This window comes from Rutidosis leptorrhynchoides, unplaced genomic scaffold (assembly GCF_046630445.1).
Source record: "Rutidosis leptorrhynchoides isolate AG116_Rl617_1_P2 unplaced genomic scaffold, CSIRO_AGI_Rlap_v1 contig94, whole genome shotgun sequence".
Lineage (NCBI taxonomy): Eukaryota > Viridiplantae > Streptophyta > Magnoliopsida > Asterales > Asteraceae > Rutidosis > Rutidosis leptorrhynchoides.
Window position 1 is genome coordinate 16,490 of NW_027266887.1, and position 27,875 is coordinate 44,364.

At 32.5% G+C, this 27,875-nt stretch overlaps 5 protein-coding genes and 1 pseudogene across 5 annotated transcripts; 3 read left to right on the top strand and 3 right to left on the bottom strand.

Moving 5' to 3' along the window:
• The first annotated feature begins 677 nt into the window (after positions 1-677).
• On the top strand, positions 678-1,437 carry LOC139885300 (acyl-acyl carrier protein thioesterase TE3, chloroplastic-like; annotated as a pseudogene).
• A 192-nt stretch (positions 1,438-1,629) lies between these two features.
• LOC139885298 (endonuclease 2-like) lies at positions 1,630-3,230 on the bottom strand. Its single transcript, XM_071869219.1, has 8 exons — positions 2,942-3,230; positions 2,727-2,828; positions 2,548-2,603; positions 2,376-2,459; positions 2,188-2,280; positions 2,011-2,078; positions 1,823-1,896; positions 1,630-1,724 (listed from the first exon to the last, which is right to left on the bottom strand). The coding sequence occupies exons 1-8, from the start codon at positions 3,228-3,230 to the stop codon at positions 1,630-1,632; spliced, it is 861 nt and encodes a 286-aa protein (XP_071725320.1).
• A 1,832-nt stretch (positions 3,231-5,062) lies between these two features.
• LOC139885299 (HVA22-like protein f) lies at positions 5,063-5,944 on the top strand. Its single transcript, XM_071869220.1, has 5 exons — positions 5,063-5,109; positions 5,206-5,232; positions 5,336-5,458; positions 5,575-5,836; positions 5,918-5,944. The coding sequence occupies exons 1-5, from the start codon at positions 5,063-5,065 to the stop codon at positions 5,942-5,944; spliced, it is 486 nt and encodes a 161-aa protein (XP_071725321.1).
• Positions 5,945-9,087: 3,143 nt separating this feature from the next.
• Positions 9,088-10,958, top strand: LOC139885302 (uncharacterized). The gene is made up of 2 exons (XM_071869222.1): positions 9,088-9,940; positions 10,756-10,958. The coding sequence occupies exons 1-2, from the start codon at positions 9,088-9,090 to the stop codon at positions 10,956-10,958; spliced, it is 1,056 nt and encodes a 351-aa protein (XP_071725323.1).
• A 5,462-nt stretch (positions 10,959-16,420) lies between these two features.
• Positions 16,421-17,017, bottom strand: LOC139885303 (VQ motif-containing protein 8, chloroplastic-like). Its single transcript, XM_071869223.1, has one exon. The coding sequence runs from the start codon at positions 17,015-17,017 to the stop codon at positions 16,421-16,423; it is 597 nt and encodes a 198-aa protein (XP_071725324.1).
• Positions 17,018-22,769: 5,752 nt separating this feature from the next.
• Positions 22,770-23,966, bottom strand: LOC139885305 (adenylate isopentenyltransferase-like). The gene has a single exon (XM_071869224.1). It carries the CDS (start codon positions 23,964-23,966, stop codon positions 22,770-22,772), a length of 1,197 nt encoding a protein of 398 aa, XP_071725325.1.
• Between the last annotated feature and the right edge of the window lie 3,909 nt (positions 23,967-27,875).

A 27,875-nucleotide genomic window follows, 5' to 3' on the forward strand; every position in this document is an offset into this window, starting at 1 on the left:
TGTGAAAATTTATATCTATTTTGAGACGGAAATAGTATCTCAATAATATAATACTTCTTCCCTATTTTAATACACATCTAGTCTAGATGAAGTTAAAAATTGAAAAGTATGATGCATTTTTGATTCGAAAGGTGGTAGCAATTATGGCTATATTTTGAATTAAAAAATGCAAATAGAAATATTTACCTTCCATCGACCTATGAAAAACTGAAATAAACCAGTAAAATGAATACAAATACAAATATTTACTTTACTCTGCAAGAGCAAGAGTGTGTCTTCGGTTTCATCGCCACAGACACTGACAGTTCCACGTAAACCCGATATAAATTTCCGCCTCCATTTTCTCCGCCGCGCTCTCGGAGACTGAGGAGACCCAATTCTTCGATGGCTCTCCGATTCAGTCTCACGTCGCCGCCACCTCACCTGAACACTCCTTCCCCACGCGCCACCACCACTCCTTCAACTCTCTCTCTCGACCGTTCGTTTCCCTCAACACGCTCCCCGATTCCGCCACGTGTAATTTCCTTCCCGGCGCCCGGTGCCGCTCCAGTCCTCAAGCATTCTTCGATGTCATACCTGGAAATGGGTAATTCCAATTCTGTGAGGATATCAATCAAAAACCAAAATTTTATAGGAAAAGTTTTGATTTTGATTGTTTTGATTTGATATTTTATAGGATGACTGGGTTTCATGAATTAGAGCTGAAAGTGAGGGAATACGAACTTGATCAATCCGGCGTCGTTAACAATGCCGTTTATGCTAGCTACTGCCAACATGGTAATTAAGAATTCCTTTGTGCAAATGTGATGCTGTGTGCAATTTCAAACATGTGATTGCTATATTTATAAGTTCATAGTTTGTGATTATTGCATGAAATTAGAGTAATAGTCTTGTTTTTGGATTCATTGTTGAATTCTGAATGACAGTGTATATAAATAGGTCGTCATGAGCTCTTAGAACGGATGGGAATCAATTGTGATCAAGTTGCTCGAACTGGTGGTGCATTGGCACTATCCTAATCGTCACTCACATTTCTCGCCCCTCTAAGAGTATACTACTGATTTCCATTTATCCTCTGAATATTCTTACTTTTAAGCTTTCTTTCTAATAGAGCTTTGTAGTTCATCAGAGTGGAGATAAGTTTGTTGTGAAGGTGAGAATCTCAAGCTACTCTGCAGCACGCTTATACTTCGAACATTTGATTTTCAAACTTCCAAACCAAGAGGTTAGTTTAGTCACATTCCAATCTCTATTCATATGCTAATCTCTCCATGTTCTGATAGTTTTTTTGTTATGTTCTGTGTTTTAACTGTGTAGCCTATTGTGGAAGCAAAGGGGACAGCTGCCTGGCTCGACAAAAATTATCGTCCTGTTCGGATTCCAGCTGAGTTCAAATCCAAATTTGTTCAATTTCTTCGTCATGAAGAATCTAATTGAGTTTCCAAACTTGTACTCAGAAACACGAATTTAACTTGTAATGTTACCCACTTTGACAGGACAAATCATAGGAATGTTTAGGTGACTATACATGGAATTGAAATGAAATAAAGCCATTGTTCATTTGGATTTTCTTCTCAATCTGCAAGCATATAACTTATTCTATCAATACCGTGTAAATTTCAGATCAAGTCATCCAAAGATCCGGTTTAGGGTGGCAGCCAATCTAACTCCACCTTGTGCTAGTCGCCTATAGACTATTGGAAGACGAGATAGGAAATAGTCGTCTGTAAAAAGAAAGAAAGAAAGATTCGGCAATCAATTTTTGTTTGTTGATTTGAGTACAAATTTCTTTCTGTGCATAAGAAAGATTTAAAATGCTTACCTTCTAGTGTTGCGTTTTCCACCACACCCTTGTAAGCCCAGTCACAAGCTGCATTTATACTTTCAGATGCATATCTGCATAAAAAGTTACTTTTCACTTTGGAAAGTACTTTGTTTCTTAAAAAAAGTAATATTTGAATGAGTTAGAAATAAGAAGAGCCAAATTAAAACTGCAGTTATGAAGCATACATGTCAGGACAAGCCGACTTGCCTCCGCCACAAGTCTCCCATCTTGGAACCTCATCAGACCATTCTTTCTTCAATTCAAATATACCAAATACTACTTAATAGTTGGAGATTAGGACTGACAATTAGACTCTAATTAACGATTCAAATTCTTTAACAGAGCTGAAAAATTAGAGTTACCGTGATGTTCTGTTGAATTGCATCGACTAGAGTATCCAAATTCGAGTTATCGTACTTTTCTTCCGCAGTCTCGATTATATTGCTATCCCAAACCTGCATATATTGAATTGTTTATATTCTCTGTAATGTTTGATTAATTGTCACTAAAATTAAGCTGAGGATTACATAAAGATTAGTTAGAGACTAACATGGTGAAGATTTTGCTTCCTTGTGTACCAATGAACATCAATGGTATTCCCTCCCTTGTCATCAGCAAAAGATACATGCAAGGGCTGTAGCATTTTCAGAATCAAAATTCAGTTCCAACTACTAAATCTTACTGATATTAATTATCTAAAATGTAAATATATAAATTTTTACCTGATGAATGTCTCCCATAAAATGAGAAAGAAAGAGGAGGGCCTCTGTAAGATTGTCTGTGGATTATTTATCACATTTATGAAAACAATTTTGTAAGTTTTATGCTATTTTCTTTTAACACAAGAAACATTATATAGATATAAAGTTGAATGTATTTTTATGTAAATATGAGAAAATACATTGGACTTGTTTGGTGCCATATCTGAGAAGCTGGGAAGTGTAATTGTTGATTGCTCCAGCCACACACATCCCTTGTTCTCCTTCCTCATTCTTGCAATCCCCTGAAAATTTTATATTATAAAAGATCAGATCATTCATAGAGTTAAAATATAGTAATTTTTTTTTTGTTATATTGCAAATTTTTAATAGAGCAAAATGAATTAAAATTACTTACTAGTATACTTATAGTTACAAACTTCCGGTGTATTAATGTAATGAAGGGGAGAAGACCATGGATATCGGAATTTAATCCTATCTGGCCAAATGCACACACTGGCCAAGTCATTTTGCGCATATTCCGGCAGAAACTCCTTCACCGCCGTAGCCGCCGTGTCGGTCAGTCGAGCCTGAGCGATTTTGCAAACAGCGTAATGACCTTCATAGCCCCAACCGTAGATTACCACAGGGAACAGGAACAGAATCACAACGAGTGAAACAATGTTGTGTTCTCTGAAACTATCCATTGTCATTATTTTTTGTTTTGTAGGAATATGACTATATGGCTTTAATTGGTTGTTTTTACGTTTATATAATTGTTGAGGAAATCTGGACTTGGACAAGGCGTTAAAACGTGTATTGAATGAGATTTTTGAGAGATAGGTGTGAACCATACGAAATCGGTAGTAACTTTAATTATTTAACTTTTCAGAAAGAGAAATTAGATTCATATACCTAGTGATTTGGCACTTATCCTCGATTTAAAAGCAGAATCATGAGGAAAATATTCCTTTGGGTATATTTATATAATGTAGTTAGTTTGGGACGTCATTAGTGCAGAGTCTGAAAAATGCTAAATGTTTCCAAAAGAAGTACTAGAAAGAATATCACATAGTTAAGATTAGTGAGTCAGTGGCGCAGTGGGCTAATCGATTACCCGCATTTGGTGTAAATACAAAATTACATGATACAAACTTAGGAATGATGAATTTGATCTCACTATGTAGATCTGAGGGTTGAGATTACTTGCTGAAGCTTGAATCAAATAGTATACAGAACATAAAGATTTCAGACTTGCATTGGACTGAATTCAATTAAGGATTAAATTTATTCATCGATTAAACATAACAAAGTGAAGGAATTAAGGGGTTCTGATAAAGACTGATTAGATAAATAATACTCCTATTGTATGATAGAGGACACCTTTGTATGAATGAAGCTGCGGCTGCTAAATTGGACCTTTTATGCCCCAAGTAAAGTTCACACTAACCGGCTATAGTCACATATAAGTCGCATTTTCTGGGAAAGTAGAGGCCGGTCGCTATCGTTAATCATTATGTGTTTGTTTGGTAGTTGAAGGAAGATCCGACTTGCTCCGAACTCTCTCAAAATATGTATTTTCTTAATAAAAATGGCTATTGAAGTTGGCATTTTCCAGACATAAAACAATTACATTATTTTCTTGGGCCTGAGGATCAATCGTCTTCATAAATTATAAAGCCGGATAGAAATTAAAATAGTTGTTTATTCAGTTCACACCTAATTAAGACGTGCCGTTTGGGTTCGAATTAGAGACCTTGATAATTACTTCTTCTAACTTCGAAAAAAAAAGATAATTACTTCTTTTTTTAAGAAAGAGACCTCAACAAATACGGTCATTTAATAGGCGATTTCTTAATTTGTTATGTGTGTGAATGCTCGATATAGGATGATTTATACTTTGATGATATGAAAATGAAAGGGAATAGATAGAAAGTAAAAAAAAAAAATTAAAAAAAATCCATTAATGCAAAGGTCAAATACGATTATACGTATATTGTTTTTTTTTTCTTTTTTTTTTTTTTTTTTTTTGCCAGAATAGCTTCTTCTAGGAAAGGAAATCAATCCGAAATTTATTGGATTGGCAAATGATCCAAATTTTGCAAAGTCCATCATAATCATTCGATCCACCAAAGCCCAATGCAAAACTACTTTTTGTAAGAAAGAATAAATAACACAGCAACTTTCAAAAAAAAAAAAACTTTCTTTTTTAATTCCTATGAAAGAAAAGGCTTATAATAAATTGGCAAAGGTTACAGTTGAAAGAAAGGTAAAGCATATTTATGCATACCTTTTCTTGTCCATCAAGTTAAACGTAATCTAGCTTGTTCAACAGACGATTCTTTATTGCTAATTTCATTCATCTCATATCATGTGATATGACTAACAAGAAAACCTTTATATACATACTAATAACTTGAACATTATAGATATCTATGTTCGAAAAATCTTGTATTTAAATTCTCCTTCATTTTTTCATATATTGCCGAAATTAAGAGAAATATTTTCATTCTATACATCTAACTAACTGATCATAGATATGGGTGTTCTTGCTGTTATCGCAAAACGATTGGATGCTCTAGTCGGGTAATTATGCTAAATTTTAAGATGGTTTAAAATCATGTTAATTAATTGATTCACATGCGATTTCTTAATATTTTATTTTTCATTTTGGTTGAACAGGCCTGGAGTGATGCTTCTTTACCCTCTGTAAGAAAAAAGAAACTTCTCTTATTTATTTATTTATTTATTTGCGTACGATTAATGTTATAATTATTGTTAAATTTGTATATATAATCATATGAATTTACAGATATGCATCACTACGAGCAATTGAGAGTCCATCAATGCTAGACGACCAACAATGGCTAACATATTGGATTATATACTCACTCATAACCTTATTCGAGCTATCATTCTGGAAAATTCTTGCTTGGTATTAATACTATTTTCGTAATTAATCTCACTATTTATTATTAATATTGATCAAACATATGATCATATGTGCAAATTAATGCTAATAATAATTAATTTGATTTTGCTTGCATGAAGGCTGCCGTTTTGGACATATATGAAGCTTTTATTCTGCATGTGGTTAGTCTTGCCGATGTTCAATGGAGCAGCTTACCTTTATGAGAACTTCGTACGTCAGTATTTAGTTAAATATGGTGGGAAATTGATGATGAACCAAAATACAAATTATACAGAAGACCAAATGAAGCTTTTACAGATGTTGAGCCTCGACGCCAGGAAATCTGTCGTTCAATTTGTCGATAAATATGGTTGGGATGCTGTCGATCGAGCAATTAAAGCGGTAATTAAGATTCGTTTAAAATTATCACATTATCTAAGTTACTTAATCGAACTAAAGCAATTATATTGTATGGTTTTGCAGGCGGAAAAAGAAGCTAAGAGGCGATGAGGAAACCTTATACACTAATGGGTGTATATCGATAGACAAAGTATGTATATATATGAATGAAGAGCCCATTTTGGTAAGGTCATAAAGACCTCGCCAAGCCCAATATTTAATGTTCTAGTACTAAAGTTTCGATGCAAAAATATTGCCAAATAATTTAAGTAGAGATGAACGAAGTTGTATTAGAACATTAATTACCGATAAATACTTTCTCTGTCAATAATTAATTGTCATATTTATATAAAAAATGTGATCCTTATTCAAGATTGAGGTATACTTCCTAGTATATTATCTGAAGTATGTACGTACTTTGAATCATATTTTTCGACCCTTCAAGAACCTAGCTAACACGCAGTGTGATTCATGCCACAAAAACTTTTGAAATTTGTCACTCTTTTATTTTTATATATAAACTCACATGACACATCGATAAAACTTTTGAAATATTTGCCAATCTTTTATGATTGCTATATATGGCCATTATGAAATTTAACTCACGTTAATTAGTCGATATTTTAAAAAATGTGATTCCGATGATAGAGATGTTTTGACTTTTTCATCGGAAAATGAGTGAGAACCGACGGATATTGGAGATTATATATGACTTTTAACTTTCATATGGGAGTAACTAAAACAAAAATAAAATAAAAAATCCACCACTAACTTCTCTTTTTACTACTTCCATTGTCATTTTTTTCTATACAAATAATAGTAATTAGGAACGGAGTAAGGCGTATTTTTTAGTTATTACAAGTGTTGGCAGCATTTGGCCGGTCGATCCTCCACCACACACCGACCGGTGGTCGGCGACCATTACATAAGATTTGAAAATATTATCCAAGCAACTTCTCAACTCACCAAAATATTTATAAATTTGCATTGATAATGACTTCACGTCATTGCCAATTGGCCATATATTAAGTTAGGTATATATGTTCATCAATTTTGATTATCGATCATATGCATAAAGTGCACACATACAATGCATAAAATATAATGAATAATTATGCATTTTTTTTTATCAGAGATTGTCAGTTGTATTTAACGTTATTTTTTTATGCCGAATTATTGGCCAGATTTTTGCTGTAATTAAGAATATTGATGATGACAACCATTCCAAATGAATAGCATATCACCTGATCATATTAAATCTGCCGAACTAACAATCACATCAATATACATTTCGGGAACCAGCTAAGTCCAACTCAATTTGCAATCATTTTATGATAATTTTGTAATTTCGTCATAAATAATGAAACCTAATATATATAGATTTTGAAAAGATATAATAGACCTTTATCCCAAATCAAATGCTTTGGCAGGAATTTCATTTTCGAGAACACTTTTGTGGTGTGTGGTCGGAAATTTGGTTTTCATAAGCTTATAAAAATATCAAAAAGAAGCTCAATTGTTCACTACCTTAAGAAAGCATGTACCACCAAATCAACAAACAGACATTTCTAAAAAAAAACCATTTTTTAATTGACTCAATTAATAATTCGAGCGATTTCTGTAATACTAGTGACGTCCACCAAACATTTTGTTCTTATATTTATTAGCAAAATGCATAATAATAAGTCCAAGTTTTATTTTATGGTGGTTGGCATTTTTTGCCGTGGAGTTGGGGCCACTTGTTACCTCCACGAAAATACATAAGACTAAAATTCAATCATGCAAGAGCCAACTAAAGTTTTCTAGAATTTTTTTATTAAAAATAAAATAAATAAATAAAGCAACAAAATCAGTTCTGAATAGCTGTCAATGCGTGTCAGAGATCCTGTGGTTTAAACTGACAAAAGGCCTGAAGACCACAAAATAAAAATGGGCCCAGATCCAGTTTACTCATGGCTACGACACGACATATGAATTCAAGCGTAGAGGATCAAATCCTCACTCTTCCTTTCCATATCTGACTCATCCGTGACACATTCATTCTCCCCCATGTCTATACTCATCCCTAGAAAAAAAAATACCAATTCTGCGTTTTCGAATCCTGTCATGGCCACGGTTCGGGTAGGGTAAAAATCGAACTAAATCAGAATTGAAATTTATATGGTTCCTTATTTTTACAACAGAAACGAATAGAAATTCAATCTGAACCGTCTAGAATCAAATTGAAACCACTAATTTTAGAAAAAAAATTATAGTTTTGGGCTCGGTTCCAAAAATTGAAAAACTGTAAACTGTTAGTTCTAAATCAGAACCAGATCGAGCTGGACCGTGACGTGTCTAATACTTAAGTATCTTTGTTCCGATCGAATCGATTGGTTTGAGTGAAATAGATTGGATTAGTAGTATATAACCAAAAAAACTAACGTAATAAAATTTTGGTACTCAATAACTTTATCCCATAATAAAATGTTGGGATAATAATATTATGCTGAATTTTATTCTTCTTCCATCTTAAGCTGAGTCAACAACACTTGTGTATGGTTTATCATTTAATCGCCGTCAACAGAGAACACTCGTTTTTTCCTCTGACGTGTCCCAATAATCTCTATCTTTAACCATCAAATCCTTGCCACCTCGGCTTAGATTTTCCTTTTCTTATAGCACTTTTCCTAAAATAAAATTGAACTATATAACTTTATTGAATTTAAGTCATATTGCAACTTCCAAATTCTACAATCAATCATATCCCTAATTCTGAATGAATAGTATAATTTAATTGTATTTTCCTATAATAACAATGTTTTCATATTTTAACTTTAATATATATATATATACACACATTGAAGTTTAAAATTTATACAATCTATAATATATTATTGATCAATATTTCACTCATACTTAATTATCAAAAAAAAAAAATCATACTTATAAAAGTGTAGAACATATAATAATTTATTTCAGGAAAAAAAAATCCTATAGGAGTAATAATTTCGTTAACTTAACTTTAATTATGGAAATAAAATGGGATTTCTTCAATGAACAACTGTTAAAAATTAATATTAAAATAATACAATACACATTTGTCTTGTCGCCTAGCTCATTTTTTCGGCTTTAAAACCCCAACCACCCGCCTCCCAAACCTCCTCCGCCATTTTCATCTCAATTCAACAACTCTCTCTCTCTCTCTCTTAAAACGTCTGTCAGTGACATTTTCTCTTAATTTAATTAAACCCATTTTATTTTTATCTATAGTCATGGAGATTCCGGTAATAAACAGAATATCAGCCGATTTTGATATCGGCATTAACTCTCTGCAAAACCCAAACTTCCTCTCCCAGATTTTAGCTGTTTCTGGCTCTGGAATTGATCATATATACCGTCAAAGATACACTTTTGTAACTTGGGGCGCTTTAATTATTGCTCTATTGGCTTCATTCACCACAATTATCAATAGATTTCAACTCTTGATAATCAAATTCAGATCACGTCATAAATCTTTATATCACCAGCCTCTATTAAACGGCGACGACTTCGATGACGATGACTCAGATTCCGACGAATCATTCTCGTCTGACGAAGAAGAGGAAGAAGAAGAAGAAGACGATGAAGAGGAAGAAGACGAAGAAATTTTTGGTACTAGAGGGCAAAATAGTAATTCGTCAATTAGACGACGTCGTAATGGCAAGAGCGTGATGAAGTTTTGGGACAACTTGGGTTTCAATTTCTCGTCAGATAACTTAATCGCGCTATACGATTCCGTCACTTTTAACGGCTTTACGACGGCGTTGGATTCGGATAACGTTGTATTGACGGCTACTAATGCTTCCAGTTCGAGCGGAGGTTGCGTGTCGTTCAAAGCTTGGGACACGCGCGTCGGTTGTAAGATACCTTCGATACTCGCGGAATGGAGGCCGATGAAGAAGAATTTGCTTGAGAAAGTGAACAACGTCGGGCTTTGTGGGGCCTACAACTTTTGCATCACCGATGATGTCAAGTCGGCGGTGGTCGGTGACATTAGGAATGTCAGCTCCCCGTTAGCCGACTTGACGGAGGCTGATGAGAGGTGGTGGGACGCTGCTAGTGTCGTTGATGGTTCCGAGTCGGTTGGTACGACGAGGTTATGTTATTAAAATAAGTTCATCAGGACAAATTTGTAAATAATTAGCCTTGAATTAATTAAATTGAAATTGAAACCTATTGTTTCATGATGCCAATTCATTTTCTTTTATTAATTGTGTTTGGGGTCGCTTACAATTAATACATCGAAGAAGCTGAATTTGGTTTCTTTATTAATAACTCACTTCTGTATGATTAAAGATAACAATCCGAAACAAGATCGCGACTTGACGAAACGAAAAAAGGACGTAAGTATTTATCTAATCCAAAAATGAATATTGTAGAATTAAAATACTTCAAGATGACAAAATGACACTACAGGTTCCAATTTTCGAAGAAAATATTCTTTCCGTCTCAAAATAGATGTAATTTTTTTAATATAAATTACATATAAAAATTTATATTTATTTTGGGACGGAGGTAGTATTTACAAGGTTTTTATTTTTTAATTGCCACGAAATTCAATCACGAAGTGAGGTCTGAAAATCTAAAGAAGAATTCCAGCAATGTTGTTTGTGTAATTACTGATTTTAGTAGGTTTTAAGTAAGACCAAATAGTCTAAAAACTTTTCTTAAAATAAAAATAATTTTACTATGTAAGCAATAAGCTAGAACCATGAGATTCATGTTTATTCTATTTCACTCCACCAGACCACCTAAAACTTAGACACGAGTTAAAAAGCAGCATCGACATTCACATTTAATTCATGTTGGTTGGAAAAAAATAATCCTTTGTTTGGCCCTTTAACTTGAAATATGATGCAATTGCACCCTTTGTTTTTACTTTTGTCTATTCCAATCCTCAGTCATGATATACTCTATCAAACTGAGTTTAGAAGCTGCTGGATTGATTCGAATTTGTTCCATAGCAGTACTTCAACAATCAAATGTACACATAAAAGATGATGAATATCTGAACTACGAGATTGAATTTGATAACTTTGTGTTGGGCCTTTACTCGGAATTGAGAATGACATATGGTCAATCTAAAACTAAAGGACTGAAGTGACTGTTTCTATAAAGAACAAGGTTTACTACTAAAGGAACTAAGAACGGGTTTTTCTGTTCTTAACGAATTTTGATTACTTAGTCTTAGTTCAAAAGAAATGAACTTCACGTGTTGAAATATGTATGTACGTATGTACCACTTTGACGTCCATGTATATCTCATTATCTTTAACAAAAATGAACCGTTTCAAACTATAAGGTTGGAAAACAAAATCAAAATAACTTTCTTTAACCTTCGATAAATTTACTAAAATGACATGATAATGACCTTTTAAATCAAAAAATGCCAATGAATTTGTTATTTTAGAAGAAAAAAACGACAGAACGTAGAAAGCTACGTTCTTTTCGTAAATTTACCTTCAATTATGTTTAATCATTGACCTTTAATTATGTTGTATATATACTTTAACTAATTAAATTAGAATTAGACTTTTAGTTATTTTATATTAGGGAAAAATTTGCGTCCTGCGTTAGCAAGTTTGCCCCCAACTAACAATCAATAAAATGGACATGCGGTAATTTTGAATTATTTTATTTTTTACTTTTAAGGATGTGTTTCGCGTAGAATATATTTTATGATATGTTTGATAATAATTTTAATATAATATTATAAGAAGATAAAAATATAATATACATATATTTTATATTATCATATGACTTAAGATGGATCGATAAATTTTTAGAAAAAATATTATACAATTTATTATTCACCTAACACATTTTTAAATATAAAATTAAAAATTATCACGTGTTAAACTTTTATCAGTCGTAGTATAACCAACTAATGCATGATATACTACGTTTTTGCCTTTGTTTAATTAGTCTTTCTTTTTCTAATTTCATGGACAAGTGATGGATTTCGAAAGCCATATATTTTATAGCTTGATTCGAATCGAGTCGATCCAAAGGGATAAAGCTCTTCCAATAATTTTTGCATTCCCAATATTCTAAATGGAGACTTGTGATTAAAGGAATCACACATCGAAAGATTGAAGTTTGAACTAATTACTTCATTGATTTCGTTTTTCTCATCTAACTTGTACAGAAGATCAGCACCATATATAAGATTATTTTAAGTAAAGAAAAGATAATTGCAAATCAGATAAGATACTCTTCTCATTTCGAATTTAATTTGCAAGCTAAATTAACATGAATTATATTGGACAGGTTTAAATACACATCCCTTTGTCTAACCACACACTTATTAACTGTAACGGACTTTTTTAACTTTTTTATTTTTAAAAAACACGCCAATCCCTTCCTCTAGATCCAGTCTTCCTATTCTCCAATTCCGATCGATAAACACCACGTAACTTCCACGGTCAATTACACACTCGCTGCATCTTTCAGAATTTCATCGACACGAGTACGACAACGGAATTTTGAACTCCATCGATACGATAACAACTCTTCCGATATAAGTGTGCGCAAACTTCAACTCTTTTTTTTCCCCTTATTTAAACCATGTTATGTACTTTTAAAGCTTTTACGATCTCTAAAAATTTTGTTTTTAAAGCAAGAGTTTGAATGACTTCTATAACTAGTTCTCTTATTGTTTTCCTCAAAGTTTCTCTCTGTATCTCCCTTCGTCCTCTAATAAACCCAGAGGCAAAACAAAAGCATGGGATTTGCCTTCTGTTCTCATCAGTGGAAGAGAGGAAGGAAGAAGAAAACATTCGATTTAATAAAAGGACTTATTTATTTCTCTAAAAGGTACAATGATTAACTTCAAAAAGAAAAGTAGAAGGGTATTTTTTTTGGGTGTGTTATTTTTGTACAATTGAATCTTAGAGGTGAACATAAAAAATTCTTCTCGAAAATACCGTTTTTGATACGAGCTAATTGTCATTAATTAAATAAAAAAGAAAAAAAAATCTTATCCCGAAAATATTATTCTCGAAACCAACTAATTAATTATCTCAACATCCTAATTAATAAATACTTGTCTCCAAAATGACATTTTCGGGACGAATATAAATGTTCACATCCCGCCAAAAATACAATAAAAAGTTTATGTTTTAATATTTATACATGCATTTATAATTTCCTGATTTTTTTTAATGGGACCTCATATCATAAGTATTGAAAGCTAATGTATTCCTCAAAATGCAGACAGGTTAGATCAGGACATTTTGCAGACAAAACCATGTAGCCAATAATTAAAAATCACAAGTTTACATTGTCAAGAAATTAATATCACTAGTTTACAATGTCATTTATTTAGCAAATGAAGTGTTGATACATTAAACTTGACATCCTTGTGAATCGGTCATGTTTGATCGTAATCATCAAACGAGGCGGCTGATGGACGATATAAATAGCGCAAGCTTCTACAAAAATTCTATATCCCACATTGAAATGCTACTAAATATATATACGTAGGAGAAGATAATTTGAACTTTTTTTTTCATCCAATTATAATAAAAAAGAAAGGTAAAAGAGTCAGTTCCACTTAATAAGTATAAGATTAGATTAAGAGGATGCGTATTTTAGACCAACCATTTATATCTACTAATAAAGAGTGGCTAAGGAGTTAGGTGGGTTTAGATTTGAAGATTAATACACACTCTTGGTGTTAATTTCACCCTCATAAAAAGAAAAAGAAAATATATATTCATACTTTCCTTACACTACAAAATATATACCAGTATACAGTTAAATATTCCACGGAATTCCTAAAACCATTTTCATGTGAGGGTGATTTTTCTCTTGCCATTAGGGTTAATCTTGAGCAGTGTCTCGTCTCTGGGTTGTAAGTCTAATGAGAGAACCAATTTTTTATGGTTTACCCAAGGGGAGCTAGTTTTATGTAATATAAGTTTCTCATTAGACAACTGATAAGCTATGTTTGTTCCACCACCTAATTATTAAATGAAGCTTTCACACTTTAATCAACTAATTAAAATGGCTATTAAAAATATATATTAATGAATCAAAATAATTGTGTATAAAGTTATCTCCGTCAACTAACACATCATCCCAAAAAAGACGATTTCGTTTTAATTATTAGCAACGTCTTTTTTTATTCCCCATGAACTTAGAAATTAATGGTTTAGTTGGAGTTTTGAAATTTTGTTCATTATTCACTTGTTCCAAATTGTATCCACGTACATCATCCACAACCGTTGACGACCTATATACTAATTTTGTCTCATGATGTTTAAGATTTTTAATTAAATTCATTATCATGAACATATATTTAGTGAAATTTTTTAATTAAATATATGAAAAATTTTAAGTTTAAGATAAATGTGATATTGAAAATAATAAAGAGAATAATAGTAGTATGTATTAGTAAAAGAGACGTTCTTTTATTCTGAAAAGGAAAAAAAATAAAAAATTTACCGTGGTTCCTTCTGACTTCTGAGACTGTTCATGAATCGCAATTAATGGTTGTCCAAAACCAAAACAAGCAAAAATCATGCAATGTCGAAGACTTTAACGGGACCAAAATTAGTGGATTAATTCCGGAATTAGATTCTAAATTTTGCTATTCCTAAAAGCAATGTAAATAAATCAGTTGTCAGCAACTAATTACAGTAATAAGATTTCTTCAAGTAAAAGAATGTATTATCGACTGTTTTACTTATTGTGATTACCGTTGATATAGCATGGATTATTAGATACCACGGAACGATTAAGTAAAGCCCAAGATGGTTCGGAGCCGAAAGTCCATCGGCCCAATTTCAAAGGGTCGAAACGAGACAACAAATCGAGTGGAGTGACAATATATGTGAAAGCAGTGAGCTGTTGGCATTCAACATGATCGGACCGTTACGGTCCATTAGACTCATTGTGATGTCTCCATTGTTCCATTTCATAAACATCTCCTGACACGTAACCTCCCCTTAATTACAAACTTACGAGCTAAACAAGACCCTCCTATAAATAGATAGGATCATGGACATAATTACTAACCCTAAATTATCCTTACTATATTACACAGTCACGTGGTATAGCCAAGAGTATATCTTGTAGTCTCTACTTTTTCTTGTAATTCATATTCTTGCTACCTCTAAGAGGCTTTGAGATCATCAACTGTGATGAGCTTTATAGAAGATGCGAGATTCCTCGTAAAATCAATTAAAATATGAGGTTTTTTCGGTGGTCTAGTATATATAAATTCAATCATTTGGGCTCAGATAAAAGGCCCATTAGCACTAACCTTGGTTGAAAGATGGCTTAGAAGTTTGATCCAGCTTTAAGAGACTGGCCCACTAATAATTTTGTCTAGTGTATAGGAGTAATTTTTTTCATCTTCAATCGAACCAATAGTAGGGGGCTGCTAACGTACGAAGACGGAATTCAAGACATTGTTTTCGCAGAAGCTTCAGCTTTATTGATGGGAGTTTTTCTAGCTCGTTCAAGAGGATACCCAAATTAAATGTCATTTTTAAATCGGATGTTTAGATGATCATCGAGGCATTAAATGGTTATGGCATTTATTTATTTTCATGTAGGGAACTAATTTGTAGAATCAAAACACTATGTTCTACTTTTGCTTCTTGCACTTATACGTTCCAAAAAGAGGCAATTATTTAGGTCATCGCACTGCTAACTTAAGAAGCAACGAGCAAAGGATGATTGCCATTTTTTTTTTAATGGTGTATCCTTCTTCAACAAGTAATGAAAAGCTTCCCGTTACTCTTAAAAGAAGAAAAGAAAAGTAGGGTGCTGCTAAACGTGAGGAAAAAAAATGTCAAGAAAGTATACAAAGTCCACATTAGCCTTCAGTAAAACTATATGATAAATAGTAGTATTAGTTAAAGTAAATGTTGAAAGGATAATTTTGTTTTTGTCGATAAAAATATTTGAGCAAATTTTTTGACCTTTTTTTAGAATGCCCCTAATTTATTCCCCATAAACAAACTTTGACAATCAATATTATTCTCTAAAAAAAACATTGACCAATCAGGAAGTCACGTTCATTAGGCTTCTTGCCCCCCAGTGTGAATCATTTTGCTTTTCATTAGAATTCCGTTGGTAATGTTTGAATGTGTATTTTTTATTGGAGTAGAATATACTTTTCTCAATATACGTACGTTGACTTCAAAAAGCTACATTATACGATGATAAGAGCATGTCGTCAACAAAAACCAATCGTATGATTCTCTACAACTTTATTGACCAATTTAAAATATTAAATTCATTCAAAAAATGTTATATTTTTTTGAATCAGCTAGCTTTGTTCAACCAAGGAAAACTAACAACTACTACATAAACTAATGGAAGGAAAAACATAGATTAGTTATAACAAGTAGTAATATAATATGCCTTTGCTTGGCTGGCCAAAAAGAATCAATTGAATTTACTGATTGATACATACATGATTCATAGAATAATAACAATTTCTAAGAATTAAGGAACACAAAATAAAAATAAATACCAAGATTACTACCTAAACATATGATCAGAAATTAAAGAAGATACATTATTTGCCAAATTAAGGAACTCACTAAATTACTAATAGTCAGGTAGATCTTTGAACAACTTCAGCACTGTGGGAGATGTAGTTCCTCCAAGATTATTAGGAGACGAAAATCCCGAAAATCGGAGTAATGGTTTTGGAGAGCAAAAAAACCTATCGGTCGAATTCGGAGTAAATAAAGGTATATCAGCAAAATGTGGCTCCTTTGGTGGATTCATGATCGGAGATACCATTCTAGTCTCCTCACTCAAACTTGAACTCGACTCGTTTGTTATTATATTACGATCTTCTCGATTATTACTAACAGCCTTTGAAACCTTGTTTGAATTATCCTTAGGGCGTGACGAGTCGTGTCCCGTCAATCTTTGCACCAATGCCATGAAATCTTTGGGTTGTGTGTGGATGATCTTGGGCGAACGCGCGTAGATAATAACTGGTTTCTGTATTTGTTTTGGATTGTTTACAGGAAGACTATTATCTGAGGATGAAAATATCAAGGATAGAGATGTGGAAGATTTCTGAATGACATGAGAATTTCTATCGAGCTTCAATGGAGATGGACGAGGGCCGTTGATCTCTATTGCTGATTTTGATCTACTGCTAATTGTTGGATGAAACATTGTCGGGCTCATGGCTTGTTAATTATTACCAAAAATATGAGGCTATATGTGTTGAATATCGATCAAGAAGGCTTTTTTGCAGATGATCAACTTAGAATAGTATTTCGAGAAAAACTTTTCATAGAATGGTTGTTGCATGCACATATGCATATTTATACATTAGGTAATATTGTTATATATTATGTATAGCCAGCAAAGTCTGACCGTTGACATAGAAACAGTACTCACGTTATTTAATTTTTTTTAATACAAATCGAGTCATTCAAAAGACTTTAGTTTATTTTGTGAATTCACGCAAATAGTCTACGTACGACTTTCCCATATTAGAGAAGAGAGGTCAATATGTACGTATAACTTTTATTAGTAAATATTATTCATTCGTAAATTTGGATCTTGTGGAGTACTCGATCGTCATATTTTATTTCGATTGTTTATATTTTTTGGTTGTAGTGTCAAAAATGGTAAGTAGATTTCTTAGATTTGAATGTCACTAAATTGTCAATGCATGCCTTTTGATTCCAAAAGTTACAAACTCTTTAATTAGCTATTATTCCTTATACACGATGTTTTGATTTTTTAACATGATATAATTAATCAGATATATTAAATATATTTTTATCAAATAAATTTTTATAAAATTATACATGATGTTTTGTTTTATTCGATAAAATTTTAAGAAATATTTTCTTGACAAAAATACCCTAAATATATTTTATTAATTATATTATGTTAAAAAAATAAAAAAATCATGTATTAAAAAACGGAGATAGTTTTATCTTATGCATCGTAGTTTAGTCGGTTCATTCAGAGTAAAGTTCTTCTACTATATTAATTTTATTCACTCACTTAAATCTCTACATAATTTTTATTTAGAAATTACTAAGTACTTTGAATGCATTTGAGAAAGGCAGTTAAGAGACGGTAACATGTCCACCGCCATATATATGAGCTGTTTGTTTACCGCTAAATTAACAATTCTCTATTCATGGCCCTAATTGACGGCTCTGAGTTATGAAAGGCAATCCAATTGTCCTCTACCGGTGTGATTGTGAGCCAAATTCAAACACATAGTCAAGTCAACTTAGTCAACATTCGACCCCAGCTTTCGAAAAGTGCAAGCCGCTCGATTAAGATATGATATGAGTTACTGATCAATTTCAAAATCCATTTGCATTATAGTATATATAGTCAAACATAGCCAAACCTAATTTATCGAACCTAAATCAAACCTTCTTCCTTTGTTTAGTTTTAGCTGACTAATCTAATAAAATACTTTTTCTTGTGCAATTTATTTATACTAATAGTCAATTAACATGTTAGATTTGGTAGGTTCCGAACCAAAGGAGAGACTGGACTTTTGAAAATGGAGGCAAAGTCAAACAAAAGAAAGATTTTACATACTATTATTTCCGTCTCAAATTAGATGTAAATTTTTACGTACGTCACTTTTTTTTTTGGACAGAAGTAGTAGTGTAATTAATTTGCTCTACTCTTATAAGCCGTCATAATACTTCTTTAAGATTTCTGCAATTAGACTTTTGATCGAGGAAATCTATTAAAGACGGGCTAGTCTATTGACTATGGACCTCGAGGCAATGATACTGGGCTTTCTTCTGGGGGATACAATTTTATGAAGGCCTATATAGCCTGCCTAATACGGGTCAACTCCGTTTTTCTCGTACCGGGTCGATAAAAATGAGTATGCGAGTTTAAATATACAGATTAAGCATGGATCCTCATACATTTTCTTTTCTTTTTTTATGAAGTCCGCCTAGGCCAGATTATATGAAGCTTAAGCATTATTCAAAAGGACTTGAGAAGCTGATCGTCATACATTTTTTTTATAAGGTCTTTGTCAATTAATATCTCGACTTCATAAAAACTTATACTTATTGAGTTTGAGTACAGTCTATTTTTCACATTTCATTTACATTACCGTTCTCGTTTTTATATACTCTGAATTTGGAAGAAAAAAATCAACTTTAGCCGAAGAAAATACATGAAAAGAAAACAAGGATTAAAAACATAAAATTTTCACATTTCATTTACATTATCGTTGCATCTAAAGGGTTTTTTTTTTTTTTTGAAAATAGGATTAAAAGTGTTAACCAAGACAAGCTCTCTGACTCTCACATCCACATGAAAATGAAAATAAGAAGGTTAATCCTAGGTATAGGAGATTAATGTTAAGCGGCCAAAGACAAGTTAATTAAGCCACAATACTCGATGAAGTTCTATAAAGTTGGATGTCTACATGAGACTTATATTTTCGAATATTCAAGTAGAAAAAGGAAGAGTGATCGAAAAATAGAAAAACCAAAACATGGCATGCAAAATATTTCAAATCCCGAAATTCATGTCAATTGACTCATTGTGTTACTAAAAACTTCACAACAGTCTAGGAAGACTACGTACCTCTAAAGCATGCTCTCGTTGATGTATATGAAACTTAAGGGCACATAATCATATGTCACGCTTATAAATAACAATTTAATCCAAAATTATTAAACATATACATACAGTACATGCATTAACACTAAAAAATATCGAGTTATATATTTCTCTCCGTCTGAATATATATAAAATATTTTATATATTTAATTTCATTCAAATAAATATATATGTAATGAAGATTTTTGATTAAATAAATATTTATTTAGATAAATTTAAAAATATATAACATTATGTATTTTAAAATAACGTAGCTCGTATATTATTTCATGTATAATATAGGATCATGCGCAAAAGGGCACGCCTACTGACTCAGCTGCACTGCACTCTCTAGAAGCTCCAACTCCTCTCCTGGGGACTGAGTCCTAATTGAAACACTCGATCATTTTTTTTTATTGTTTTTTCCTCGATCGTCAAAATATTAGCAAGTAGTTTTTTATATTGTAGCTACAATTTTTTTAATTTATAGTACACTTAATTATTTATGTGAAAATTGTGCTACTCATGAAGTTTATACACACTTATCGATGCTATTGTCTTTCTTCACTCAAGTCACTTCTTTCCTTGGATCTCCAACTTGACCAATTTTCAATCATTCTCGAGTGACAAGTGATAATTTCTTTTTGAATTCATTAATCGTACTTAAGACTAGAACTGATTAATTAGGCTAAAAGGTGTTTAATGGGAGAACCAAATACCTAATTACTAGGCTACGTACTGGGTAGTTAAAATAATTCCACCGAGCTAGCTTTAAAGGGAACATAATAATTTCACTCTTTTTGTTTTTTAGAAAATGGTTATCAATACCAAACAATATTGGAAGTAAGAAGTAAGAAGTAAGACCTAGCCTGCCTCTGAATGTGATAGAAACCAACATAAACATGTACTAGTACTAGCTCTTTCAATATTGGCCTTTGATTTTGACTATCGATAATTTGGTCCCCTTCCTTATATATCTAGACATGAATGGACTTAATTGGGAGTCCCACGATTATAGGTAAAACATTTTGGTGAATTTGCTTGGATATTATTAGTAGTGTGTTTAAAAAAAATATGCTTAGGTTTAAATACGTTGAATTTAGTACTACCTCCGCATCATATAAGTTTTAGATTTTTAGGTTCATCCATATTAATTTGCACCAAATTAGTGACGAAATACATAAACATACGAATTAATCTAAAAATCTCAAACATTATGTATTTTGATACGGAAGATGTACATGTACATATATGAATCGTGAATTCTAAGCAATTATGTTCCAGGCCTCCTTATAAAATAAAAATTGTTACAACAATAATTATACTGATATTATAAAATGGGAGATATTGTTAAAATATAATGTTACAAGTATGATCGTCGATCAAAACAGAGATTATTTGTTATTATCAACCGACATTCTAGACGACACTCGGTTACTTCATCAACAAGTAACACTCGTTTCATAGTTAAACTCAATGACCAAAATGTAGTCCTTATGGAATTAAATCGACTAACACGCATCCACGAATTCAGAATCAACTTGTTGTTTTAGTGTATAAACTCACGCAAACACTCTAAGTTGGTATGTTATGTCTATAAATACAATGCTACGTACAACGTTTTCGAACTAAGAGAGATTGGTTTGAGGAACCACTTCACACTTGAAGGATTTCTATAGCTCGATTCAGCATGGCAACAACCAGCTTTTGATTTATGCAATTGAGCTCCTAGACACAACATCGTTGCAATCAAATCAAGGTGTAATCGAACTCTAAAGTAATTGCTGCAACAAAACCTTTTTTCTGACATTAATTGTTGTTCGGGTCCTTAAAGAAACTTAAAAAGCTTACCGTGTCCCTCTTTTTTACGCACGGGCTAGGATAGTGATCTGGATGCTACTGTAATTTTTGGACTCTATTGTATCATTCTAGTGAATCGATATTGGTGTCCCTTAGACATATGAGTAAGTTAACATTCCGAACTAGATCAATAAGTCTTATGTTTGTTTTTATCGTTCTTGTTGTTTATTCTTACTGTTCGGTTCCATTCCATACTTTTATAATAGATAACTCTTAAACCTCAGAATTTGGCATTAAGAGACCTAAAAAATCAACATAGATAACTTGTTCAGTAGCCTTCACCAGCTAGCTAGACAACATTAGAATATGAGTTGTGAAATCATAATCTCAATTTAGAGGTAAATTGTTGTCATGGATTCGTGGAAGTAGGTGAGTCGCTCAAATTTTCTTTATAGCAATATAACCTAGTTAGTTTGACGTCGATCCTCTAACAATAGATCATATAGGCGTCACTCTCTGGAATCTTTTTTTCTTAAGGTTTCTATTCAAACTTCGTACAAAAGATATTGAATGCTATAGACATCACTTTCCTATAGCTACGAAATTCAACCTCTAGCTAGGAAATTAGTGTATATTACGTACGGTTCTAGGACCACTTCTGATGGAGATTGTAATATTTATTTCCTAATTCATAACATTCTAGGATTAGTACCACCAAAACATATCAAGTACTCTCTTAATTGGATCAATATTTCTAGAAGTAGTGATTAATTGAAAAATGATTTTAACAATATATGAAAATGTTTGAAGCAAATAAACACTTTGTTAAAAATGGGGGTGTTTAGAAAGCAAGACAAATTTTAAATGCGAGAATAACCAATATTTGTATGAATATTTGTTTTAGATTAATCAGGTGTGAAATAGTGATCACCCTATCTAAAAGACATGGTTTTGAGTTAGGCGGACCATCCATCTTTGGTCACATTATCTTTCTAATCAAGAAGAAAAAGATTCATCACGACTTAAAATCTAAATACGTCTTAAATTGAGACTCTTTTTAACAAATGCCCCGACCGGAAAACTACAAAACCTACGAATTTAAATAACCTAGCGTGATTAATTCTGTTTTATCTTGAAAAAAATGAATATATTACATAATAAACAATAGTATACCATTTTGTGTACATTAAATTTTAGTATATACTCCATCAACTTCAAATACATTATGTTTTTGCTCTGAAATTATACATATGAAAAACATCATATATTTTAAGACGGAAGTAGTACATAAATTCCAAACCTAAAATCCGAGAATGATCCGACGATTTAGCAGATTTTCCCAAAATTGGTTGCCACACCATACTAATCCATTGACAAATTGAGAGAAAATAATATTTTGTAAGTGCAAATATACACTGAATTTTTTTGTTTTATTTTTACACCTTCCAATTGTCCAATTTTTATTTATTTTTGAATATTTAAAATGTCCAAATTAAACGGGCAAAATTAAGGTGAAAAAAAAAGCCTGAAAATTCTATTCTTCTTCTAAGAATTTCTTCACAGTCTTGAAGCTAGGCTCCACCACTTGCCTAGTCCATATCTCCCTCCAATCTTCCTTCTCATTTTCGTATGACGTCAGCACCTTCCTAAACGACGACGTAGCGTCGAGTCTCTGTAGGCCCCACCCACCCGCTGTTTTCAACCGCAGGATCTTCTCAATCTGCCTCTTCGCCAATCGACACGTGTTATCCTTTATGTCGTTAACCGCATCCTCGTACAGTGTACCCTCATCCACAGAATCATACCCTTTCGAATTGAAATAGTCGTAAAACTCTGGAACGCCGATGGCGTTCCTCAACCCGGGATGTCGACTCAGTGAGCCAGAGGCGTAATACTCGGCGAGTTCCTCCACCATTCCCGAGTCCATCATCTCGTCGACTCTCTTGCGGAGGTATTCGCAAAGGACATTGAACGAGACGTCGACCCAGAGGAAACAACAGTCGTATCGCAACTCGGAGCTCACTGAGTTGGACGAGTTGGAACGGTCGAACACGTTCGTCGCCGGATTGAATCGGTCCGTCAACGATGCGTGGACGAAGGAGGTTGACCCACCTACTAAAAACGGCACTTTATTCCTCGACTCGATCTCTTTGACCTTGGACCATGTGAGTCGGCGAAAATCGGACCGAGTCAACTCACCGAGCTCCGGGTCGAAGTCGCCGAGGAGATGGTGGTTGATATTCCCTCTCTCGTTGATTGGTGCTTTGTTTGTCGTGATGTCCAACCCTTTATAAACTTGCATTTTGTCGCTATTGATGATTTCGCCATTGAAGCGTTTCGCGAGCTCAATCGAAAGCTTGGTTTTGCCAGCACCAGTTGCACCCATTATAACTATAAGCTTCTCCTTCTGCGCCGCCAGCCGTTGATTTTTTCGATAATGATGACGAAGGAGAAGAAGATCAGCGGCGGCGTCGGAGGTGGGCCTAGCTATTATTGTGGTGATGGAGTCCATTCGAGGGGCCCACTTGATGATAAAGTTTTGATTTTTATTAGTATTTTTTTTACAGGGCAAGATTGAAGGTGAGGAAAAGAAATGTTGAAGAAGAGGCATAACTTTATTTTTTTTTACAGGGCAACAATGGTGATCAAGTTGATTAATATTATTAGCAGCTCCTCCTCCATGGTAGTGGAAACTAGTAGTATTTGGGTTTGGTGGAGGAAGAAGCTTCATGATATTAATTAAAACGACAGGCTGTTTTGCGTTTTCGTTGGTGAGTTTAGCTAGCTGGAAATTGCAGAGACAGAGGAACAGTGGTGGTTGTTGCTGTGAATGAATAAACAACTAATGTTGAATTATATATATAATGGGCTGTTTTTTTTTTCTGTACATAAATTAAATTTTCAAATTGTAAGACTAGCCGTTGTTGTTGTTGTTGCTAAGCTAAACAGAATGTAGATTGTAGTGTTTGAATTTGGTTAGCTTCTCTTTCTCATAGATTTTGCATATTCTGTTACAGAAACAGAATGAAGAGGTAATAAGGATGATAGGATGGATAATACAGATATGAGTTTGCACGATCGCTTATATATATATTACTATATGTGTTTAGAATTTGGACTGTGTGATCATCATTCATCAGCGCGTGGGATTAAAATAATAGTACAAAACAGAACACTACAGTCGATAAATTATTATTTAATACTTCATCAAGTATGAACTATTAATTGGAAACTACTTTTATATGGGTATATGATTAGTTTTTCTTCTAATGGATTAGTTTATAATTAGAGCTATCTGGTTTGAACTATGTAAATGATGAAAATTATCAATTTATCTAATTGTGAGAGACTGTTTCGTCTTAAATTAAATGAAACAAACTTCTCTATCAATCAAAAGCACATATACCAAATTGCCACTATTACATCTCTTTCAACCATTAACAAGTAGAGTGATTCAGAAATTACTACGTGTGATGTAATGCGTTAACTATCCAAACTTTTAGTACATATTTACCAAAGAATACCTTTTTTTTTTCCTTCTTCTTAAGTTAAGAATAACCTGAATCAAAAAAAAAGTTAAGAATAACCTTCTTTGAAATGCTAGAATAAATCCAAAATGATGTCTCTATATATATGTAATTTTTTTTTTAAGTTCAACCTGAAAATTTTATTAAGCCGTAATACAATTCAAACGAGCTACAAAATCCACCATTATATATATATATGTAAATTTGAATATCCAAAATTATCGTGTTTCATAATTCTAGGTTGGGTGTTAACGAGCTACAAACATTTATTTAATTCAAAAACTCCCAATTTAAATCTATTTTATTATAATTTCCCCCCTTTGAACTTTCATAATTAAGAAAACTTCATACCATTTTATAATAATATACAAAGTCTCTTATGGATGTTAATTCTGTTAGTTTTAGATGTTAATGAAACACATAACATTACCTAATTGTCTGTATTATATTGACCTATATTTTTCAGTATAATAAATAAATTTAAATAAAAGTTAAAAATTACCAGCATAATTGAGAAGTCTTAACACGATGAAAGGAAACATCAACTATTTCAGTCAATTTTTATGGAAGATAAATGTATTAATTATGTCATTAATTTGGAGCGACATTATAATTTTTTTTAACATAAATCAAGCTAAGTTAACGTCTAGTGGATTTTGTAGTTATCACTAAATAGCAGTATGGGATTTTCTTAATTTTAAAAAATTAAAAAGAATAAATTATAGAATAGACATAAACTGATAGGGATTTTTACACTTTACCCTAAAATCTAATACGAAGTACTTGACATTTTAAATATTTCCTACGAATCGTTGAACACTACTAGACAAAAGAAAGTGAAAGAGGGTCAAACAATTCATTCCAATAATATTTATACAGAACATATACATAGTGTTATTTTGTGAACATCGGTCAATGTTTTCCGACATCATGCCTAGCTTGTGCTTGTGCTTGTGTTTTGTTTATCGCGAACCTTACATATGTTAACATTAAATGTTTGTGTTCTATTTTTCTATGTTAAGGGAACAATAACAATTCCTTGGATGTAAACTGTTTCTGTCCCTGTCATCATGTCTTGTTGCATGATGATTGACGGAAGAACCATGTGTCTCCGAGCTAGAAAATATAAGATTCAGACAACAAACACAACGAACAATTGCAAAATTCGATCAAAATACAGAGAATTCAAAGATTAAGAACTAATGATACAATAATAGAAAATTTGATCATATCTTTCATTGTTTCGACTTGATTACTTAATCCTAAAGACTTAACATTGGAATCTAAAGTGTTTGGGACCTAAATAAACTAATTTGGGTGACGGATTTTAAGGTAACTCTCAACCAACACAACCAAACTTTTAAAACTGAAAAAGATGAACAATGACGATTTTAATTTCTATTTTCCATTGATAATTTGAAAGAGACGATTACAAGAGTATTTATAGACGTCCAATGCTTTAACCTAGCTGACATGAAAATTAAAAGTGAAATTACAAGCTGGTATATTGTAAAATCAGAAAACCAGAAAAGTATAAAACTAGAAATGGTTTTGCTTTTTTGCACGATCCTTGCATTTCCTAATCTTCTCTTGACCTCAGCTTGATTTTTCACTTGGGATCAATCCAAGATGCGCTTACGAGTCAGTAACACTATAAAAGGGGCGGAAATTACAGTTGAATCTTCATCTTCTCCAAATCGTCAAAGACACCATTTTTGGCTTACTTTTGTTTGACTTTCATTCTGAGCTTGATCAATCACATAGCAACATTTGAACATCTTCTAATTACCTCTATGAACTTGGACAAAGCTTAACTTGACTGGAAACTAACTTCTGAATCGACTTCGATTTGAACTTTATCGAAACTTGAAAAACAGAGCAACCCACCAATGCAATCTTCAAACACGCTTTAGAAATCCAGTTTTAGCATTCAGAAACCATCAATGGACCTTCCTTAACGATTTCAAATCAACAAATCTAGCTGCAACAACTTCTAATGGAAATTTCCAGTTTCAATTCATCGTTTTCAACTCGAACACACATTACGGATTCTAGACTATGGCAAGTCAAATTAAGCTTATAAACTACTTCATAATGGTTTAATGAAGCTACCCACATTGCCAATTTACTCTAATCTTATTCGAATTACTTAATTGGAAATTAAAGACATGAACAATAAATAAGAATCCTAGAAATTAGGAACTTTAAGTAGAGAGAATTGTACGCTAATTCGAAGATATGTCGATGATCCTGAGATCATCCTGAGTTAATGGTGGTGGCTTGACCTCCGCTAAATCGTTCTCCGGCCGATGGAATGCCGTCTTTATTTTTTTCAGTCGGACCCCACACCAAGGTCCCTGAGATTTTGTCGATGTGCGCCATTATTCTTTCTGCAGAAAACTTTATCTTCTTCACTGTTGATATGATCAAAGCCCAAGTTTATTTTTTCTTCTTCACAAACTTCATAAGAATCATTAGGATCAATTTCTCAGCAAGAGAGGTCGAGATTATCTTCTCTCTTTCAACTTTCTTTCTCTTCAAGCTTGCTTGTTTTTTTTTAAGTTAACACTATTATTTCTTTTTTATTCTTTTCTGTTGCAGCTAGCAGTTTTTTTATAACTTCAAATTTTTTGAGATAATCTAAACCAACGATGATAAGTATATATATATATATTTTTTGAAGTTTTGATGATAAGTACATTAGTAATAGTAATTCTCTACCTTTGAATATCTGAATTCTGGAAAGAAAAAAATATCGAGTCTGAATTCTTAATTAAGTAGCGACAACATTTAAGGAAATCCAAGACCATCCATCCAATAAATATATAGATAATTAATGACAATAAACAATATTTAAGGAAATTGTGAATGGGTAGCTATATATAGCTTATGTACACAAAATACTGTACAAATAATTTCTTATTTGCACACAAATTATTATATATATACATATACAGCACATTATATTTTCTCCATCCTTGATTACTTGATTAATTATAGTTTTTTTATATAAATTATATGTAAAAATGACATTTAGTTAAAGATCGATAGTATTAATTATACTCTATTTTCGTCCCAAAATTTAGGAAGCTCTTTCCCTAAAAGATGCATAA